The following is a 23,858-nucleotide window of genomic DNA, read 5'->3' as shown; positions in this document are numbered from 1 at the left end:
AGCTCGGGAGAAACACACTCAGGTAATGCAGTACCTTCACAAAAAGAAAGTATCAGCCAAACCCTAGAGCACTGACACAAAGAAGGGACCATGGAAACACGATGAGAAAAGGTATTTTGCTGCCTTTATTTCATCTAGGGTGCTGGAAGGTGTGAAGGAAGCTGAAGATAACCAAGAGCCAAGAAATGTGCAAGGCCTGAGACTGGTTCTCCCAGAGAACTGATCATCCCTACTAAACTTCTGCTTGGGAATCATCTTGCCTGAGGGAAGAATGCCACTTTGCATGTCAGCTACCATCTGAAGAAGACAGCTAGAGGAGACTGATAAATGGCAACACAGAGCAGAAAAACTGAGAGCACAGAAACCTAAAGTTTCATCATCTCAAAGTTTCTTGACCTTTCTGCAGTTTTGATCCAACACTGACTCCATTAAGTATATATACATACATATATATATATATATGTTCTGTGAGACAATGAAGGTAATTAAGAGGTATGCAAACCTATTTTTTTTCACTGCTGTTTTTTGCAGAGAGGAATGCTCTGCCTTCTCTGCTTAGTTTGATGTCACTGCTAAATAATACTAAGAGGGCCCTACAGTTAAAAAAAACTATTCAGAAAACAACTGGTGTCACTAAACTGGTAGGCATCTCATGCTCTTAGTGCATCTCAGAATCACATCTACCACATTGCATTTTATTGACAGAGCACTTTTTTACATGGGAGTTTCCAGTCTGTGCAGAGAGAATGGTTCATCACTGGAAGACACCTGTGAAAACACAGCAGTATTACAACACTCAAAAGTAGGACTGTTTAAAGATACTTTCAGCACATGCCTCATGGGTGCAGTTAATGATTCCTTTCAGTACATTTAGCTAAATTCGATGAGGGTACCAGAGCCACTGAGCTCAGGCCAGCAATCAGCGTAGGCTTTCCCGTCTATTTGGTCTTTTTTTGTTCCAAAGGAGCCAAAGCAGCCAGGGGAGAACCCCAGCAGCTTGGCCTGGCAGAAGCTCTTCCAGGCTCTCTCACAAGAAAAGAAAACAGTTCAAGCTTGGTTGAAGCTTTGAGGTTCTCTCAAGTTTCTGCTTCTTTCTGAAGGATAAACAAGATGTAACAAGAATCTGCTGTACATGTTGGTTATTTAGCCTGTGCACAGCAAATCTGGTGTACCAAGGGATTTTAATCTTTGTATAAATATTATAGCCATTCACAGCAATGCTTTAGGGGAGAAACAAAGAGATTTATTCAGCTGAAATCACAGGGAGAATGTCAATACGCACAATGCAATTGCTTGATTTGGAATTTAGTCCAGATCCTTGTTCCGACCAAATGAACTGTGGAATGTTTTAAAACAACTCATTGTTTGTTTTGGGACAGAGTAAGAGAAATAGGGAATGGATGGCTACAGAAATATTTGAGGAGTGATAGGGGAGAAAAGGTAGAAAGAGCACTGAACAAAGATAGGGAAGACTTAATTTATTCCCAGCCTTGCCAGTAGCCTGGTGGGTGACTCCAGCTAAGTCACTTCACTGCAGTATGCCTGGTTTCCCCATCTATAAAATGAAGACACTGATAACTTTTCTCAAGTACACTTTGTTTCCAGTGATGGAAAGCAGTACACTAAAAGGATGGATACTGCCGTCAGAGAGTTATCCTGGCATACACTTTGCTGTCCAGACAATGTACAACCACCACGGAATCAACATGAAGCTTCTAACACAACTTCCACTGTAGGACAGATGGCTGAAGCCCCATGTGCCTGCCGGCTGTGGGCCAGGAAACTGTCCAGAGAGAGCTCTTACAGTGAGCTACTGCCGCCCTAAAATTTCTGCAACTTAAAATAGGAGCCAAGGAAAACCTTCAAGCAGTGCAACATGAAGTGTGCTCAGCACAGAGATGAAAGACCAAAATCAAGACCATAAAACCTGTCACCCTTAGCAAACAGGTTGGCAAAAGTCACAAACTTCTTTTAAGATATTAATTGAGGAATTCTTTTTAAGATGGATGCCATGTGCATTCTCAGTTTACTCCACTGGGTAAACTACAGTTGATGTTTTCAAGCATGAAGTGTTTTTCAACCATGAAGTAGTTACAAACATAAGCACGAAGTTTTGGAAATGCTGCCGGCAGGAAGCATTCTCCACATATACACCCAAGTACTGTTGTCACCCATTATCAAAATCCAAGTGCCTGAAAGAGTGGTGGGAAACCCACCACGTGACAAAGAGTAATGTGGCAGAAAATGTCTTCTCCATTCCCTGCCCTCGAGGTAGGTCCTACATGTGTCAAAGACAATCCCTATCAAAAACTATGACCTTGGTGTGTGTATCATTTTCAGAATACCACACTGGACTCAAGACCACTGTAACAACCATGAAAATGAACAGCTGAAGCAATGTCCTGCATCAGTTTTGCATTTAAGCTGCACAAGCATTTTCAAGGAGCACAAGCCATTTCATCTCAGCTCTAGATGAGAGAAAAGCGATTTAGTTTAAGATAGAAGAGGATGTAAAAAGAATCCATCCTGAATGGATGAGAGGATGAGGGTTGTCTGCTATTACACAAACCAGCTGTAGACATGTTATCTGAACGATTAGGCTCAAAGACTTATAACAGGAGAAGGGAATCTTTGGTTAAGAATAATTCAATATTAAGTTTTATGTAGCTTTGTTTCCAGATTTGATCTTTCTTTGGTTACAAATCTATTTTATTTAACTACAGCAGGCACAAAAGAGCCTCCAATCCACAGGACATGCCTGGCACCTCTGGACAATTCTCAGAGCAACAGTTACAAATAAATTCATTAAATGAGATACAAAAGTAGGGAAATTTAAAGCTGCCTAACTTTAGCTGTCCTAACAGGGGTTAGGGCAACAAAATTATAGATGCTAAAGGAGTACTGTTCCACTCACAAACTGTTCTTCATGTACTTGCTTATTTCTTGGCTTTGCACATGGCCCTCTAGCTCATTTCAAACCCATCCAGATAAGCTACATCTTTTTGATTCTGTTTCTGAAAAATCTTGACAAAGAACAAAGTATTGAAAAACATAAAAGAGATGCAAAATGCAAGATAATAACACTTACTGAAATCGCCTATATATGAGACGATTCCACATGCAAAGAGCCTAAAATTATGTTCTACCAGACTGTTTTAAGAGATATTCTTCATTTACTAGAAAAAAAGAAAAAGGAGGGGGAATGTCATTTCATCTGTGGAGTTATCATTTGGGGAAAACTGAAACATCATTTTAAAAAATAAGTAAAAATGACCAGATTCACATCAAGAAGTTCTGCAGAAAGAGTCTGAAAGGTCTCCCAAAATCCAGACTGCTTCATCAGCTTTGAGTATCATGTATGCTACTAACTGTGAAATAGAACAGCCTGAGGTAGTGTAAATGGGATCGGGTAGGCATTCTTACTTTGGAATACATGCAATAACTAATGAACTCATGTAAATTACATCCAACCAAATAACACTGATACTTAAGGGTCACCAATTACATCTAAACTGAACTGGAAAATACACGGGTTTTCAGTGTTGATGCAACTCTCAGCAGATTGGGGAAGGCATCTATAAATTCTTTTACTCCACTGAGTAATTATTTGCAAGCCAAAATGCCTGTCCACTTTGGTTTTGCTTCAGTGAGCATCCTGGAAGAGTAGCCCAAATCTCCAGGAAAGCACTAAAGGCCCGAAACCTTAAATCCCTGCAGATTTCCACTGTACCAATACACCATTTTCCAAATACCCTGATCCTTTCAACAGATGGAAGTCAACAGATAAAAGGTCCTAATTTCCAGATGCACAAGATGGCAAGGGGGCACAAACATATTTGGAACTGTAATAGGCTATCAGACTGTATTGGTTTCATGAGCACTGGTAATGTTATTAGTTGAGTAATGATAAGCAGTGACAATGAACAGTGTATGGAATACAGTTCTGATGAGCCATACCTAGCTCCTTTTGTATGTTGTCAGGGATTCCTGTAATAGTCTTTCTCCTTTTGACTTTCTTCGGCCGTCTTACCACCGTGTCTGTGTAAATTAGAGACCGCCGAATGCTGGCTTGGCGGTCGAAATTCTCCCCTAATACATGGTAGAACAAGCAAAGCAACATTACTTCCAAGCACGCTGACATCATGCATTTTCTTCCACTAGTTTTGTTGTAGAAATGGAAAAAAAGGCATTAATTAATGATGTTAGCTTGGTCCTACAATGAAGGTTTACACTGAAGGAAGATACAGCATATGGACACAGTAAGGCTTTAGACACACACATCTATTACACAGTACTGCAGGTTTTAAAAGGAATTTTGACTTCCTGAGCCCAGTACGGATCTGGTGAGAGCAGCTCTAATTCCACAAGTGAACAGAATCTTTGCTTTGTGGTTTTTGTGTGGTTTTGTTGTTTTATTTTGAAGAAATTAGGTGCAGAAAAAGCAAATCTGCTCATGAAAATGAAAGATCCCAATGATGACCAAATTATACAGGAACAGACACTGCTATTGGCAATAGCTATTACAGTACCTTTGCACAGCTCCACCATTAAATCACACAAGACGTTTCTTTTTCATTCCAAGTTGTTCTGGACCTGTCAAGTGTACCACATTTCTGGTGGTGATCCTTTAATGTCAGTACAAATAAGTACTACAGAGCGTGCAGAGATCAAACCTGTGATCTCATAAATATTTTGGAGTGGAAGCTGCTTAAAATTGAAACTTTATAAATGATTATAACAATATACAATGGCAAGAACTGAAAAAATGTGTAAGTGCACGTTGCCAGACAAAGCCTTATAATGACCATGTGTCGTATCATAATGGAACCCAGAAGCACCACTATCATTAACCAGCTTTTCTTTAGGAATTCACTTTTGTTTAGAGGCTTATAATTTGGCCATTTTACTAGTAGCAAGATATAACTTGCTCTGTAGATTGTGAGCCAAGTTAATGCTCTGTCACTTCTAAAAATCTAACAACTTCCCCCCAAATATTTCATGTAAGTTCCCTTTTTAGAAGCTAAAGCATTTTAAAACACTGCTAAATGTCCCTCAGATGACCAATTTATATGCAGAAAAAACCCTGACATATGTATATACTTTTTTGCCTGGTAAGCTTTTTTTGAAAACTGATGACCAAATTATTTACCTCTAAAAAGTGATTAATGCACGGTAACTAATATGTCATAAATACTATCTCTGGCTGACTGCACATCGGTATGATGTGTGTCGTGCAAATAGCATAGAAAACCTCATTACCTCTGTAAGTTAAAGACAGTCATATATTAAAAGTATAGCATGTGGACTTGTGAAAATGCAAGGAAAAAACAAGGCAGTTTCATTCACCACATTGTAAATATAAAGACTCTGACTCTGTCTGACCAGAGCCTTGTACTCCTATGAGCTGCACTTGTGCTGAGCAGGGCCCTTGCATCTACAAATTGCCAGTTTCATCCAAATTTTGGACTGACTGAAGTCAAAGCAGATCAAGGGAGGAGGAAGCCCATGGAGTCTATAAATTTAGATCTATGGATCCCACTAGCTTAGTAGAAGCCCTGAAATATTAAGACTCTTCACTGTCTGGGGCATTACATTAGGACCCTTACAGGATCAGGACCATTAGGTAATCCTGCCATGAAGGATAATAGTAATTCTAGCCAAATGATAACAAATCTAAAGAATTTGAATGAGAAAGGTTTGCATTTCTGAACATATCTTTATCCATTCAAAGGCCAATAATTATGCCTGAGATGGTTAAGTTGCAAGGAAATTAAAATGCAGCTTTGAATGCTCTGGAGTAAAATGTAAACAGTAAGTAGAGGGTGCAAACAAGGACAGAGTCTTTTACATGAAGCCTCAGACAGCACGAACAGGATGACCATGAGAAAATTTTACTGTGTCAGTAACTTCTTCCCCTGAGCTACCCAAAAGCTAACTCAACCAATCCATCTTCAATGGCTTTTCATACACAAAAGGATTTTTCAAAGCCACTGTGCTAATCTGTAGAATTCCAAAGTAGCAACTTCAATAATTTCCAACAGGACAAATCAGAACATTTCATTTTTCCCTTCTTTGCTATCACCTTTTTTTTTTAAATGAAAATATCAATGTTAATGTTAAATATAATTTGCAGATTTAAGGATACTTTTCTCCTTCTGTTGCTGGTTTGTAACAAGTCTGTAACAAATCTAGGCATTCCTTATGCAGTTTATTCAATCTTCCCTCATGCAGTGTACTCAGTTCCCTTGGATTCACTGAAAATATTTAAGTATGTGCTTAAATCTCACTGGAGTCAGTCAAGCTGGACTCAAGCAAATGCTTAAATGTTTTGCAGGATCCAGCCTTGCACTGATCACCTCCACCATCACCAGCCTCCTCCATCTGGAAAGAAAGTTAGTTCCGGAAATCCCATGAGAGCAGACACCATCGTACATCTTTTAACCCCCAGGTATGTAAAAGCAAAGACTGGCCACCACTGAAAATTCAGCCCAACCCTTTCCAGGCCAGAACAAGCTCAGCCCAGGCACTCCCGAAGACTGAAACTGCTTCCAAATCTGGCTGTCTAAGTTAGCAGCTTGTCAGCATAATGCAATGCCCCTGCACCTTCAGGCTATCCAACAGATTTTTGCTACTACTGTATTAGTTGCAATCTGTTCACCAAAGAGCCCTGAAAGCTGAACTCGTGGAGCATTTATTGCACAGCCACGTGAGATGCCATTGTAGCAGAATCGTTACTAATGCACTGCTGAAAACGCTGTCAATTGCCAGCAGCCTCTTCAGAGGTTAACCTTTTATTTTGTGCCAGGAGTAACAAAATAGAAGTTTTTGACCTCCCTTCTGGGAGAGTGAGAAAAAAAGTGAATGAAAAAGCCAAATCAAAACAAAAACCAGCAACGGTTTGTTCCATGGCACGTTGAACAAATGGCATAGAATCTTTGGACTTTTTTTTCTTGGCCTCATGCAGTAACATAAGGAATTCACAAAATAAAATTACTCGGTGTGTGGGAGGGCAGAGGAAGGGAGCAGATTGTGACTTTTTAAAGATGTACAAGGACAGCAGCTTTGTGTGTTGTGTGTGTGCGTGTGTTGTGTATGGCTCATAGTCTGTTACTGCCACTTGCTTGCTTCATAGTAGCAATATAACTATTCCAAGGAAAAGGAAATGGTGGATTCCAGAGATCAGTCCACACACTGCAACTGTAGTCTTTCTTCACCACCCTCCCCATTCTGGTTCCTTTCAATTACCATGTTTATAGGGGAACAGATGCTCAACAGATGCTCCAGAAAGGTGAGGTGTGATACATACAATTTCTGTTTTCATCAGAAATGTTGAGAACCACTGAGCTTGCCACGTGCAAACCAAACAATTCAGGGGACACCAGGTTTGCTACACCAGTTGAATTAAGCTGGTTGAAGTCACAGGTGTAATTTATCCAAACACTGTAATGTTCCCAGTGACAGTGATTTAAATGTATGAGGGTTATTTATCTCTTTTATCTCATTTTTCTTTCCATCTGTTTGCTTACCCCATATATTATCAGTATGTAGGGTCATTACATTGAACAGCAGATTACTCTTTCTGTTAGTATACCCTGTTCCTGCTGTCACATTATCTAAGCCCTGCTCAGGCTTATTGATTACGTCAGATTATCCGTTGTTCCCATAACTTGACCTTCTGCACTTGTATCCCACATTTCCTAGATAACACCAACTAGCCTAGTAACACTTCATTATGGCATTTCTTTTCCTTCTGTTAATTTTCTAGAGATGGGGTGTTTGTAATTATCTGTTGTCTTCATACTATTTCTTTCAAATATTTTCTGCTGTTTATTTAAGGAATGTTTCTTGTTGATTTCTCATCTCTCTCTGATGTTTGTAATAGAAGTACTGCTCCTGTGCTATTTAAATACTATCAAACAATACTAGTTAAAATACTAGTTTATAAAAACATAGGTGAAAAAATTATTGGCAGTCACACAGGGGAAGAGAACACCTAATTAATTTAAAAACAAAACCAAACATTGCAAGCTATTGATTGTAAGACTGAGCTTGGAATCAGTGTGCCATATGGCATTTGAAATAAATTGGATAGTGAATATCATCCTGGTTTTGGCAGGCAAACGGTCAGTTATTTGAATTAACTAATAATAGACAATCTTGATAATGTGCAGAAAAAGAGGGATTATTAAACTGAAGTGGTAATTCTGTCTTTCCCAGAAATTCTATTTACACACAACAAAGTATTCAGCATTAGGCTTTAACATAATTTAACTTCCACAGTGTGAGAGCTCTGCAACTGTAAAACCAAAGAACCTTTTCAAAATGAACAGTTAATACCCAGTTTGTAACAGGAAAATGTGGACTGTGGTCACATTAATGTGCTTTAATCTTACCAACAGTCTTGCTCTAAGACATAGCCCCATTAACTTTTGTTGTTCTTACCCTACTTCCCTTGACATCTAAATCTCTTGTTGCTGATATAAAAATAAGACTCCAGAGATTGTTTTCTTGAATTCTGTAACACTTGTTTTTTTGGAATACAGAAGTCCCTCATATATAACCATCCTTATATAAAATTCCTAAAAGAAAATCCTGAAATATCATTAGCATTGCATAAAACGCAATTTCTCATTCAGTGTAGTCTCCAGCAAACCACTGCTATTTATCAATCCCTCTCTTGTATTGCATGAATATCCAATGCTGTTTCAAGCCCATGTTGTGTAAACTGTGGTCATTAATGATAATTTTAATTACTCATACAGTTTGGAGGTAGACTATTAAACACATTACACTTCTGCACAATGGTGCAACAAGTAATTTACAATTCATGCATCAAATATATGTCAAAATGCTATGCAACTGCATGGATCCCATTTTATCCCTTCCCTCCCTCATCAGTCTAATGTAACCACTGAAATTAAAAGCCTACCAGTCACATTAATAGGAACCACATCTGTTTGGACTGCCTGTGCTTGTTGTCGCATTTTCTCTTCTGGCGTTGGCAGTGGGAGTGACTTAGTCCAGTTGGTTTGGGTGTTGATATCTGATAAGTCATCTGAAACTGGAGTTTTAGGCCTTTTGATGGTAATAAGCTTTTCTTCTTCTGGGGAAGAGACGGGACACTACCAATAGAAATACATACAACAATGTAAGTTTATAACCAGATGAAAAAAAGTAAGACTATGATATTACTAAGGTATTATCGCTGCAGTCAGCATGATTGCTGTCAAATAAAATTCACCCTCCTAAATATCACACTTTGACCTACATAAAGTGATTTAAAAAACATACAACCACCCCACAACAAAACACCTGGAATGTTATTATCCAAGACATCAAACCAATCTAAGGAGTATGTACAAATGAGAGAGATAAGAGTGGTACTGAACACAGAAAAGAACGGTAACTGATTATCTTTCACACTAACATCGTCCCTAAATAGATTAATCCCTCTCACTGTGTGGCGGTTTGCTTTCCCTTCACTTCTCCCTTCCCAGTGTCCTATTAGGAAGATAAGATTTGAGCACTGCTTTGCTCCAGCTGTACTAGGATGTTCAAGGTCTCAGCAAGAAGCCTGTTATGAACAGAGTTTGCGTGAGCTCAGTAAAAGAACCAGCCAATGCACTCTACAAGATCACCAGTCTACAAAATCAGATCTGTAGGGCAGCAAAGATAACTTTGCTTTGCACTTGGAGAAACTCATGCCACAGTCAAGGGGTACATTCTGCCCAGTTTTAGGGGTGAAGCAGTTTTCAATATTAGTAGCCATATGGTAATTTTAAAAGTAATTCCTTATCAAAGTGGCAGATTTCACCTCCATGATGGGTGTTTCACTTAAAAAAAAACAAAACAAAACACCAATGAAACTAAAAGCTTTTTGCATCAGAAAAACAGGTTGGAATAGCTTATGCAAACACTTCTATCAGACAAAGTTATAAGCCAAAAAAGCCATTTGTTTTCATTGCAAGGTCTGTGCTTGCATGTCAGTAATGGCAGAAAACGCTGTATGATAGCTTTTATTGATAAGGCAATACTAGCACATAGCAAAATCAAGGACAGGCAGGTTCAGGGCATGCAGAAGACATCACTGGGGCTTCTAGCAGGCGGTCAAAAGCTACAAGCAAACCCAGGAGAAGCTGCCTTTTCGCTGCTCCTGGCAGCAAGGCACCCCACAGAATCTCAGAAGCAGGAGAGGAAGTAAAACCTGGGGGAAAACCAACTTCCACCTCCTCCCACCCCCAGGCAAAACAAATGAGAGCAGAAAAACATTGAAGAGGAATTGTGTAGCAGCTACAGCACTAGCAGAGATCTCTACAACCCCCAGATTCCTCTGTTTCAGGAGTGTTTCCTTCAGGACCTCCCTCTCTACCACCAGACCAGAGTTACAGTCCTCAACCCCTTTTCTTTATTGCCCTCTCCCTTCAGAGAGCAGAATACTACCCAAAATAGGGCTGTCAATACTGGATCACTGGGTCCCCTGTTCTCTCCATCACTGCTGTATCCAGGTGTGGAAAGAAACACCACAGCTATTTATTACAGATGGATTTTTACTATTACGGGTTTGCAGTCTGAGTGATCCGTTTTCTCTTGAAGCATAGTGCTATACAAAAGACATGCCCAGACACTGTGCTCCAACCACTGTTTATCATTTCTGATTTTATTTTCTTCCGTTTACCATAAGGAGTTCCTGCTGTTTATAAATAACTAACCATTTATTTATTCTATTATACTTCAATTCTACATCCTTTAGGCTGCTGCCCAACATTAAACTTACTAAAAAATAAAAATGAAAGCAAATTACAGACAAAAAGTAAAAGAACAGAAATGTAACATCTCTTCAGGTCATAATAAAAAAACATTTCAGCAATGAAATTATTACTAACGCCATCTTGCAGAGTTTGGAACCACACTTTGAAATGTCAGAGCTTTTCTTCAAGGAAATAATCCATTTCTTTACTAGGGAGGCTGCAGATGAGAGAAATGCTGTCTCCAGGAAAGGGCTCAACCCTGTGAAAGCCCCAGCAATTCCTTCAAAACAAGCTTCTTGGAGGATACCAGTATTTTTTTCAGGCCTACACTGTTTTTAAAAGGCTTTAAAACCATTCCTGTGAAATTATAATGTGAATGCTTATTTTATTATGAGTGTGTGTATATACACTGTTTATACACATATACAGTGTGGGTACACATACGTATATGTACTTACACATAAGGAGTTTTCCACCTCAAATCACTCAAATTCATAAAAACCTTCATTAACTTAAGCAAACTGGGAAAGAAATACCCTTGGAGAAGGAAAAGCTTCCTCCAGGCCATGCTTCCCCCTAGTTAGGTTTAAAGACAGCTCAGATAAAGGGTTTGTAAGGAATGTAGCACAGGGGTACTAGCTCAGTGTCACTGGGAGCATGTGTGTATGCACTTAAAGGAGTAATCAGGGGCTGAGGCAAAGGAATGTTGCTTTCCCTGTACAAAGAGCTTTTCTCTGTCTCTATCTGGTCACCAACAGAGACACCTCAAGCCTGATTTTCCATTTTGTGTGGGGTGAAGATGAGCTCCAGTGACCTTCAGATACTCTTGCTTGGTTGATACTGTCAGCATCAATATCTGTCATATTCAAACTACACTGCAAGTGCCAGGCCTCAGCTGTCATGTAGCAGTACCAGGGGCTACTCCAATATGTCAAGTGGCAGCAATACCGGCTGCAAAGCCACCATTCCTTTTAAATGAAATCACCCAAACCAAGCAGGACACTTTTTCAGTTAGAGTATATGAACACATAGAAAACCTGAAGAACTGAAGCATCTACTATGAGGGAATCCTAATTATAAAAAAAAATAAAAAATAAATGAAATGTGAACGACAATCACATATTTTGCAGAGTTAGAAGTTGAGAAAACTGGGGACAGATGGAGGAAGATGGCCAGAAATGAATCAGCCCAGTGAGCATGTAACACATGAAAAGCAATTGAAAACACAATTGTGCAGTTGAGCTCAAAGCACTGTGTCAGTTAAGAATGATTTTCTGCCACAGGATAGTGGAGTGTACTTCTACAAAATAATTCAGTAAAAGAGTTGCGGGCAGTTTTGAGAGTACAAATAAATGTTCCCTGTCACGTTTCACCTGTAGGTGAAATTGAGCAGTTCTGCTAGAGCCCATGCCTCAGGGCTCTCAGGTGTTCCCATCTCTGAACTGGAGTGGCCCAACTGCTTTAGGCCCTCTTAACACCACACAGTTTTACATTAAGCCTCCTCAAGTCCCTCAAGACAATACAGTTAATACATTTGTTTGCACTTAAGATACTTAACAGTCTCTTGCAGATACTGTAGAGCCAAATGACAGTTTGGCTCAGTACAGGGGCAAAAATGTACTTTTTTTCCCCATGAATAAGCAAAATAGATGTTTTTTCACCCAAAGATTAACAACTGTATCAAGGCAAAGTTCATAAGCCAAACGACAGGACCTGGGGAAAAACAGCATGAGTTTTTGGCATACAAATATTTTCAAAGATGGACTGAAGACATGATATACTACATGCCTGGGAGCAAGTACTCTCTCTCTAGCTCACATTAATCATTTAAGAAAAATACATTACTCCAAATTAGTAAGTTTTTCCTTGGCTAATTAAAAACCAGTGAAGCAGCCAATTAAATAAAACACAGTGTTCATTGGGGGAAGGGTTTCAAAGGAGGCAAATGTTAATAGACAAAAGGGAATTAAAAATTTCAGGGAACCAAGTAAATAGAGGACACCAGACTGCAGACAAAAAGGAGTAATGAGGAATAACAAAGGAAACAAACCTGGCATGGCATTCCTCTGTTGAGCAGCTGATTTTTCAAATTATTATGTTTTTCAAGCAGAAAACAGAAGCAGGCAATGAGTGAAGGCTACGAGCAGAATAAGACTGCATTTATGCTAAATGCTACAAGTAACATCAAGCTGCAGATATGGCAGCTGGATGGTCCCATTCTTGGGCAAGGTACCTTGTTGCTCCAGGGAACCAAGTTACAGCAGGCGCTAATGCAAGACTGAGAGATGCAGTCTAACAGACTAGACTGTTGAGCGAGACAAAAAGAAACAAAGAGAATGAGTGATAAAAAGGGAAAGAAAAAAGAATGAGAAGAAAACACACAAAACACAAATACATTTAATATACACAGTTTATGCATTTCAGAACACAAGGTGAATCAGAGTTTGAAAGCATCTCAGTGCATCTTTGACATGGAAAACAAAGCAATACTGAAAGGCAGGAATAGCTTCCAAGTCACATCACCATCAGTGGTATGTAAAAAGCCAGGAAAGGAGGACACTGGTCACAGCAGTCACATGTAAAATCTAGATAAACCAACAACAAACTCAATTAGGATCAGAACTGCAGTGGAGATTGGCCTGAGCTCCATTAATGTAACTTGTAAGCATCAACATTAAAAGCGCAGTTCCAAGAACTTCCTTTCATATCAACTACTACTCAGAGGCTTCAGCTTTCCATGCTTCCCAATTTTGTTTCCTCATTTTTGAGTGGGATTAACTTGCCTGCTTCTCCCCAGTGGTTCTCCTTTGGAACAGCAAATGTTCTGCTTACCTCAGACATTTTCTAAGACTCACACTAAATCACGTGCTGCTCTGTGGTATGAATATTACCCTCTGCTGACAAGACACCCACCTACACAAAATCTGAGAATGTTTGTGGATTGAGGTCTCCTATCACATCACCTGGTCATGGTTTTATATTGTCTCCAGACAAGTGGAGTATCTGCCTACATTAAAAGAAAAAACAGATTAAAAAGAGTAGGAAAAGATGGTTTCCTTTCTGAAATCACCATGCAGCAAAACATCGTTTCTTCTGCAAGTTGGCAATTATGTCAACTTAGAAGTAAATTTCTGAACAGTAAATAGCTATTCATCCACCCATCATTATTCTGCTGGTCTTGAATTTCAACTATTAAGTGCTGCATGTTCAGAATTTAAATGTTGGCTTTTTTGCCTTGAATAAACAACAAAGCTACAAAGCTTTCGTCTAGTGGCAAACAGTTCACATTCTAAATCATGGGATTTTGGTGACCCCAGTTCCACACTGTTACTGAAGAACTCCTCTGACAGCTGAAATACTCACTAAAAGAATAAGACTTATTAGAATTACTTGGCAATTTACCAGTGGGATTATAATTCAAGCTCAGAGATCCCTTGTGGTGAGCATTCATTTAAAAAAAAAAAGAGTAAAATTTTAGGCCATTACAATAAAAGCCAGTTAAACAAAGATATTGGTCAATGGACTCCACAAAACACTTGAGTTATACAATATGAAGGCAGAATCACGCTACAGTTTAGAAGGAATTAACATCATTTTGAGCTGCAAATAAGAGCAGCAGGGTTAAGCTTAAAGTTCCAAGATAACCAATAACATCCCAGACTGTCAGTTTGGCAACTATCTTTCTCCACAGCTGTGAATTATCCTTTCAGCTAAAAATATTTAAAGGAAACTATTGCAATTTGAAATGGAATTTCTATTCTATTCTTCAATTATATTTAGTTGCACCTTTATTTTTTTTCATAATGCACAGAAATTGTTACTAACATGTTATTTTAACATTCCAATAAACCCTTAACCAAGATAAGGATCATATAATCACAGAATCATAGAATAGTTAGGGTTGGAAAGGAGCTTAAGATCATCAAGTTCCAACCCCCCTGCCATGGACAGGGACACCTCACACTAAACCATATCACCCAAGGCCTCGTCCAACCTGGTTTTGAACACTGCCAGGGATGGAGCATTCACAACCTCCCTGGGCAACCTATTCCAGTGCCTCACCACCCTAACAGGAAAGAATTTCCTCCTTATATCCAGTCTAAACTTCCCCTGTTTAAGTTTTAACCCATTACCCCTTGTCCTACCACTACAGTCCCTAATGAAGAGTCCCTCCCCAGCATCCCTATAGGCCCCCTTCAGATACTGGAAGGCTGCTATGAGGTCTCCATGCAGCCTTCTCTTCTCCAGGCTGAACAGCCCCAACTTCCTCAGCCTGTCTTCATTAAGGGAGGTGCTCCAGTCCCCTGATCATCCTCGTGGCACTCCTCTGGACTTGTTCCAACAGTTCCATGTCCTTTTTATGTTGAGGACACCAGAACTGCACACAATACTCCAGGTGAGGTCCCACGAGAGCAGAGTAGAGGGGCAGGATCACCTCCTTCAACCTGCTGGTCACACTCCTTTTGATGCAGCCCAGGATACGGTTGGCTTTCTGGGCTGCAAGTGCACACTGAAGCCGGCTCATGTTCATTTTCTCATCAACCAACACCCCGAAGTCCTCCTCAGGGCTGCTCTGAATCTCTTCTCTGCCCAACCTGACAGCTCTTAGTCTGTTGAGGCTTCACCCATGTATATATGCTCTTACTCAAACTGTTGAATAAAAGTGTATTTATATATTTTTAAATGTTGTATTAGTTTTACATGCTGCATCGATGTATGCATATATTAATAGCCACAACCAATATGTCAAAACTTTCTCCAGTGGAAATTTCACTGATTTAAGCAAGGTTTTGCAAATTGTCACAATGCATTCCACAGTATGAATGTGCTTTACATTCTCTTGTCACTGCCAGTACATACCACACACAGCTGAACAAGATGCTCTAACATTCCCTGCCAATACATAGATATAATGCACTCACCACATGGATGACAGACTGTACATATTCCACACCTTTTATTACGTGACTTAAAACCATGGTGGATAGAACTGAAAACACCATAAAGTGAGTTCTCAGGATCTGCACGCTTTGTATGCAGGCAGTTATTTGGTCATGATATAGACACACATATGGTTTATTAATGATTTAAAGAAATTCAACTGTGTTACAATCAAGGATAACCTCCCACTCTCTAAGCAACAGTAGTCTGTGGCAAAGCATTCTAGAATATCTATCTTGAAAATCCCAGGAGCTCAGGCATTTCAGCTTTGGACAGACAGGCTCTAGTTCATCTTGCTGTCACCCCAGCAGTAATCTCCTAGCCCACAATACCAAAGTCAGCTTCTCTTTCAGAGTCACAGGCACAAGAGGGTAAGGACAAGGGAGCAAAATTTCTTTTCTTCTTTCTTCATTAATGCATTTTACTAGTTCTGCAGTTACATAAGGACCTATGTATATAACAGTGTGTCTTCACAACTTCTTCAGGACTTGTGCTCAGCTGTCCTTTCTCTATTTTTTTATTTCTAGATTCTAGGCTAAGCATACTTGAAGTTAAGATGCGTGCATACAAACATGAAAACCATGAGGAAAACTGAAAGAAAGCTTATAAACCCAACTTAGTGGGCAATTTTTCATTCTTCTGGATGTCTTTACATGAACAGTTACAATGCATTAGGACAAAGCCTCTACCTAATGAAACTGCATTAGAGCCTGTATTAGCAATTCTAAGTGTGCACATGTCCCTTGTTACAATGTGAGTATGCTGACGGCTGGTTAATAGCTCCTCCTGCTACCTGAAGGCAAACACTTAACAGATTCAAAACAGCTGTCCTTTCTGGGGTCTTCCCTCCAGAACATTATCAACTCCTTCTGGCTTTCACCCCCTGAACATGACAGCAGGAACTTTATATAAATGCATGGCTAGAAATGTGATCTTTAAAAGACTATGTAAGTCAGATAACCTAGTATCACTGTAATTCAAGGGAGTAAGCATCTTCATGATCTTCTAAAATCCTACCTTATTTGAACAGTGTTATGGCACACAATTAAACTGCACTGGGCATCTTATACTTTCCAGCATTTTGCCCCCACCATTACCTTTTGTTCAATTTCTTCATAATCATCCTGGTAACTTCCACAGATTGCACTGGAGGATGAGGAGAAAGTGGGGCCCTGAGAGTAATACTGTGAGCTCCGGTAGCCATCCCGCCGCAACTTATCACACTCTGCAGAAAGATAAAGAGGACACTTATTCATTACAAGAATCATTACTGTTTACTCTTGGTGTACAATGGCACATACAAAAGTACAGGATATTATTCTAAAAAATTCTGAAAACGTTTGCCATGCATTAGCATTGTCTGTCCCAAGTAACAGAACCCAAAGGTGCATTACTCCTATTTGTATCTATATTCCCCCTCCCTCACCTGTATTATATACAGAAGCCCACACATAACATATATACCCATGGCTTTTTTTAATCCAGGAGATGGCAAGAGCTTTGGAAAGAATGGGGAAATGGATTTATGTACTTATTTGAGGCCTGGCTCAGTGTCTTGACAGATGGCAGCATCTTGCAGGATGAGAGACGGAAGCATATGAGTAACACCAGGGGTCTCATTTGCCAGGCCAGTAGACATCCATTATGCGCCTTACACTTTAAACCATGATGCTGCTCACTACTAGAGCACCATCTGCTAAGTAACTCTGGCACTGACCACTTGTCTTCCTGCCCACGGAAGAGACCATTTATTGGGATTTTGGAGAGATGAATGCGTACCACGGGGATATCAAAATCTCATGTTTCTGCAGAGCACACGTAGTTTAGTACTGAAGAGTTTTCAAAGTTCAGAAAGATTATGAAGAAAACATGCATCCCCACTCAAAACAGTCAAAATCCCAGTCAGCGTGTCATCCCCCTCACCCAAGTTTTCCATAATCATCTTCCCGCCTCTTAATTGATATTCAGTGTGATTGTGCTAAAGAATAACAGACGCCAGAGCATAAGGAAAAATTAAATGTTCAAGATGCAGCAACCAAAAATCATCAGGCCAGTCAAACTGTTAGCTTTACAATTCCAGAGACAGAGATCTGAATCTCTTGAAAGACAAGGAAAGCAAAAAGAAAATTAAGTATTTGGTACATTTCTAAGGAACTGAAATATCTGCACAATACATGGGCATTATCAAGTCACAAAGCACTTTTATCGTCACATGCTGAAGATGGACTTTCTGTGATAGTAGATTTTTTGAATACCCCTTAAAATGGAAAACATGCAATGTTTATATTGAGGGCAAGGTTTTGAGAGAGGCTTTTGCCTGGCAAATGATTAAGTGGGGTTACAATTTGCAACTCCAGCATATATTTCATCTGTTATGCTCAGGAAGATCTCAGATTGAGGCCTGGAGGACTTGGTGCCAATGGGTTAACTGACCTAGAGAAATCACAGCTCTACAACGATTTAATCAGTGCAGATTCCCCTGTATCTGCACATGCACACCGACACGGCAAGCTTACAGTTTGACAACTAGCCATTTTCACCAGAGCCAGATGTATGTCCTGGCCTATTATGAGTTTCCCTACGGGGTCAAAAAGGACAGTATGGCATAAACCTGTCACTTCTCTGTCAATTCAAGGACCAAGGTCAGTGGTGGTGGGGTTTGAGATCAAGATCAATTGGTACATCTCAGGAACAGAGGGTTTGTGACCCTGTTTACCTGTTTCACACATGTGAGCATGCCAACACTGCATGCATCTGGCAGACGGCTGCTGTACTTCAGGTGGGGCATGAAAAATGACTGCCAACAACTGCAGTAAAACAAATTCCTCCACCGCCCTTCCAAATCTGGCACTGGATCCAGCCAGATCCAACACACAACAATCACAGATGTGAGTGCCCTGATGGCTGTCTGTTGGTTTGACCTACAAATCACCAGGCGTAAGTGAGCTGTGCAGAACAAGACAGCCCAAAGGCTTGCTTCAACTTGTACTGTGGGTTAACGTGATAAGTTGTCAACTTAGACACTGCAAGTTTTACCTTCAGACCAGCCACTAATCACCACAAACAAACATGAATACAACCTAAGTTAAGAATGCAACTCTTGTGACTTTTCAACATTGGGCATCATGGCATTTCCCAAGGGTGAAGGGCTCCTTCTGGGGTATGACAGATGCATGCTCTGATATTAACTGCTTGATCTTATTTATTCTGCTAACCAAGGAGATGAAGATGATGAACAGTGCAGTTCATGAAGCCCAGAAGAGCTCCAGAAACTTAAGGAAGTCAACACTGAAGGTCTCAAGTCCACCAAAAGTTCAAATGGCTCAACAATAAAAAACTGGCTGTTGGTCAAACTCACAAACTCTATTTGTCAAAAACGCAAGATCCATGCAACATCAGAGGCTATTACAGCAATATTGCTGAAGAAACCAAAAGAATAGCTACAAAACCCCAGAGGAACACCACCAACAAAAAGGTGATTTTCCCCAAGAACAGCCTTTTCTAGGTACTGTCATGGTACATTTTGCAGCATAGCAGGAAACACACACTGGGGATGTGACCAAAGGCCAACAAACCTCAGTAGAGGTTTTAGGCAGGTATCTTTTACTTCACCTTGCAAGAGCCCAAAAGCACAACACAAGCTCAGTCACTGCATCTAACTGAAGCTCCTGTCACTGCCAGACCAAGTGTGTCAACTTCTGTTTAAACACTGTTTTAGCCGGAGGTAGCCCCCCATCTCATCACTATTATTGAATGTGCATATGGTCTTCTGTAAGCAATCAGGTTTGTATTTTTCAGATAAAATACCAATAAAGAAGCTAGAAATACTTACTGTAGAATCCAGACATGTTCCCTTTTCCCCAGAGAAGCAAAACTTTGTCCTATTTCCATAACCCCAAAAAGAGAGAAACACTATATACTCAGTTGAATTTAAAAGTTCTTGCAGTTATGCCTGTTTCAGAGAGGTCTGTACGGAAGCTAACTAGGTAACAGAAGAATACAGTTATTAAAAATCCTGAGTTTTAAGAGTGTGACAATACATTAGTGCTAGCTGAGGCAGGACAGATACAATCTTGGCTAGACCCAGTGGCAGAGCTGCCATTACCCACAGTATCCAATATACATAACTATACACAGCTTCTGTGTATACACATATTTCTGCCAAAGAACTGCCATGTTGAACCCCAGGAGACTGCACCAGGCAGGACACAAACACCCACTCCTCATGATGGGCTCACCAGTTCAAATCTGCAGCACATACTGCAGTCAAGCTCAAAGTCATAATCTTGTATGATTTGAAATGTGCAACAATATTATTGTGCCCCAGATGAACCAGTTTTGTTTACACTAACACTATTTGCCCAAGAGGACCAAGAAAGAGCCACTGCTTTGGCAGTTGTGATCAGTGGCTGCACTGGATATTTCCACAGCATTAAGGCTGCAAATACCTCCCTTTCCTCCTTCCACCACTCTGGGGCTGAGGGCGCAAGGGTGCTGCCCATCATCTGCTGCTGCCTGCAACTGCTTTTCTAGATAGGTAAAATTATAGCTTAATTCTTATCCTTCTCCTTCTCTTCTAGTGATACCTTAAATTTCAAAACCTTCTCTGTATTATAAACACTGCTTAAAAATTACTGTAGCCAGTTATATTATAATTTATCCCCACATGTGGTACAAGTTACACCATTCCTAGAGAAGAAAATTTTGCATGAAGTTGAGTTTTGCTCTTCACACTTTGAGTGTGAAGAAAATGCATGGGAAAAGTGGTCAAGAACATTTTAAAAACCCCCTCATAATTTTCAGTTATTAAAACAGGGTAGATATGATGTTCAGGAGATGCACGATAAAAGAAAACATGTTAAAGCTGTCAGTGCCCAATATCATTATATCTGAGTCACTGTCATATATCCAACCACTTGTACATCTGCTCGGGACTGCACTACTGCAGGGTTTGTTAAATCCTGGCATCAGACAGAAGTGTGCTGGGGATGTGCTTCTCACCAACAGAAGGTGAGCGCACCACCCTTCTCTGCTCTCTTCCCATCTGCTAAATAACCGAGGGAATGGACAGCTACCAGCAGCACCATGCTGAGAGCAACGTTCTCAGCTGAGCCAAGGGTGATTCTGCACCATAATTTTGAGCCACAGGAACTGAATTCTGTGCTGTTTTGAGTAACTTGACCTCTCCATGTTAAAACCTTATGGCCTCCGTGACAGGCAGCCAGGCAAAGTGTATGAAAATACCTCTGAGGCCTCTCAGCCCCAATCTCCTCTCCCATTTTATACAAGGAACCTGCATGTAATTGCACCTGACCCTGAGCTGGTAACACAGAGTAGCAAGTCTTGGTCTTGCATGCAGAGGTGATTTACTGTTTTTCCAGCAACTTGAAATCGTATTCTTACATGACCGTTTGAGCTATAAATCACTGGAGTGAGCAGAAGGCACAAAACTGATACCTCAAAAACTCGACTGACATGGTATTACCGTAGGAAACCAGGATTAATGTTTACCTTGTCTTCTTAGTCAGACTTACACACCACACTGCTGTGCAGAAGAAGGACAGCTGAGTTTGCTGAGGGGGAACTCTGTGTGTTGACTGTTTTCTTTAACCAGCTTTGGTAACATTTCATACCTGCTGAGCTTCCTACCACCAAAACCAGTCACAGTTTCTTGAAGTTTATATAAAGTAAAATGCATTGCCCTGACAGCAGCAGAACTGGTAAGAGGGAGACAGATGTATGGTCATTTTCAGAAGTTTTCCATATTTATTATTTTAATTATTATTAAATGAACTGTGCAAGACTAGGTATCATTCCTCACAAGCTACTTCATAAAACTATTCCTTTTCCTGCCCCATATTGACCTGGCTGCAGGAAGGAAGGCTCCAGGTGCTGGTTTTCAGGGCTGGACCCCATCTTTGCCTGGGATATCTCCCCACAGTGCAGCCCCAGCAGCAGTGCAGAGGCACAGATTTCTGCCACCACCCTGGACCAGTCAGTCCTCCACACCTCAGGCCTGAGCATGCAGCCATCACTCACTTAATTAGCCCTAATGAGATTATTCCTGTAAGTAAACACTGCTCATGTGACTGGTGCAGGATCAGCTCTGTAGCTGCCTGCATCCACATGTACACACTCAAACATGTTCATGAGCATGTATTAAAGAGTTTAATTTCTGAAAAAAAAAAAACAACCCACAATTTTTCTGTGTTTCTAAATATTTATTAGTAATCAGTGAAGACACTGGTTAAAGAATTAAATTACCATGATATTCACAAGTATGCCAAAATATAGAAACTTGGCATCCAGGTTATTCAGATATCTAAATAGCTCCAACTTTGCTTGGCATAACTAGCCATCCCACTGGACGGATCAAGCAACGGAAGACAGAAAGATAATGTCCCAGAAACATCTGAATTTGCCTCGTATCCAAGAGCAGTACCTGGAACTTGAAACCAATCACTAAAACCCGAAGAAAATGTTAGTTGGACCAGGGGCACCTTCCCAGAGGAGCAGATATGCTGCCTGCCTTGCAGAGCTGCCCAAAGCCACCAAAACAGAAATTCCTGGGTGCAGAAGGAGGAAGGGGAAAGACCAGCACACACTTGGCTTTCCTTTGCACCATCCCCTGTTGTCTCCTTGTCCAACAAGAAGGGACAAGCGATGAGCTGACAGCTGCGTCTGCATGCCTAAAAAATTATCTCAGCTAAAGTCAGGGTGACTTCTTAGTAGAGCCTTTCATGTTGTAACTTGTATTCCGTAGAGTGGGATTTTTTCTTACCTTTTTTTTTTTTTTTGATATTAGAGAAAGGCTATTAACTGCAAGAGTCAGCTAAACTGTCAACTAGAGAAATAAATCTGCTGACTAGTATCTTAAAACACATTTATCCATTCAGTGCACGTATCACCAGAAAACCACTGCACTCCCTGAGGTCAGAAATCTTCAAACACCGTAGCCAGCCCCTTCTTCTGTAAATACCCACAAACCATACTCCTCCGTATGTCACAACTACAAAAGCTGTCTTACAAACAGCTTTTCACAATTTCACCTAAACCCAGGCAGGCTGTAGTACAATATACATCTTGTCTTGTAAAAGTAAACTTTTTTAAATGACCCATCACTTTATAGGTCACAACGCACTTTTAATAACCGAAGTATGTACTGTATCATTACTTTTTGTTTTAAAAGAACCTTCTGTTTCAAACCTGATAAATAACTGCATATAATTTTAATTTACTTCATGTGTATTTTGGGTTTGTTCTTCCAGTTGAACCAACTAAGACCTTGTGGGTTTGTGACAGACAGGCATGGATGTCAGAAGACCCGGCTTCCCAACCTGGCATTGCTGCATCTGAGAAAATCACTTTGGGTTAGATCCAATCAAGAATTTAAATCTACAGACAGACATGGCACAACCTGAATTTCATGTATGTGCCTCCTAAGCACTTCAGGATAAAGCCCAGTAAAGAAAAACCTGAGGTGCCTTGACTCTCATCCTCACCATACCAGTAAGGACCAGTGCTGGGTCCAATGCTGCAAGCATCCTTTCTCATGAGGGGCAGGTGAATGTAACAGGGATTTCAAAATCTTTATGCCTCAGGATGATGTGCTTTTCATCCAAAAGCTGCTTAAAATAAAGTGCTGCAAGTTAAAGTATTTTTCATGCAGACACAAATTTAAATTCTTTAAGTATGAGGTGAGCACAGGCTAAATCTCCAACTTCCTGACACTGTGCTATGAACACCAAGCAAAAAGGGTGCCACCTGAAATGCAGTAGTCAGTTATGCTTTGCTTGGGACCGGTCATAATGTTGCATAAAAAGACATGCTCTGAATACACCTACCAAACTGGGACCTCTTCAGAGGGCGCAGCTGCCCCTCTGCCTGCTTGCAGTGCTGTAGTAAGATGTGGATGAGATCAGGGTAACTCTGGACTATGCAGTTAATCAGAGAATTCCAGGGAGGCAACTTTTCAAGATAAAGAGCTCGTTGAGAATGATTATGCCTGGGACCGTAATTAAAGCAGATACCCTAGTTCAAAGGTTTCTTTGGTTGGTAAAGCTAACTAAAATTGATGCCTTTCGCTCTGTGCCCCCGTATGAGTCCCTCATTTGTAGACTGGGGCTAACAATGCACAGCTCTCTGTGTGTGGATGAAACAGGCTGTATA

The 23,858-nt window shown here is 40.4% G+C and overlaps 1 protein-coding gene across 9 annotated transcripts in view; it reads right to left on the bottom strand.

Moving 5' to 3' along the window:
• The window catches only part of NHSL1 (NHS like 1), a 176,832-nt gene that overhangs the window by 14,863 nt on the left and 138,111 nt on the right, over nt 1–23,858 (bottom strand). For 6 of the 9 annotated variants that reach the window (XM_062622796.1, XM_062622797.1, XM_062622805.1 and 3 more), the window contains 3 exons: nt 16,787–16,914; nt 8,930–9,122; nt 3,958–4,089 (listed from right to left, as the gene is read on the bottom strand). In XM_062622796.1, coding sequence (XP_062478780.1) covers nt 3,958–4,089; nt 8,930–9,122; nt 16,787–16,914 — 453 coding nt within the window. The remainder of the gene's footprint in view (nt 1–3,957; nt 4,090–8,929; nt 9,123–16,786; nt 16,915–23,858) is intronic. The other 3 variants (XM_062622798.1, XM_062622799.1, XM_062622802.1) reach the window with 1 other exon arrangement.

This window comes from Pezoporus occidentalis, unplaced genomic scaffold (assembly GCF_034315485.1).
Source record: "Pezoporus occidentalis ecotype Australia unplaced genomic scaffold, CSIRO_AGI_Poc_V1 ctg248, whole genome shotgun sequence".
In the NCBI taxonomy this organism is placed as follows: Eukaryota; Metazoa; Chordata; class Aves; order Psittaciformes; family Psittacidae; genus Pezoporus; species Pezoporus occidentalis.
The sequence above is the reverse complement of the archived record's forward strand: the minus strand, read 5'-3'. Positions and strand labels throughout refer to the sequence as shown.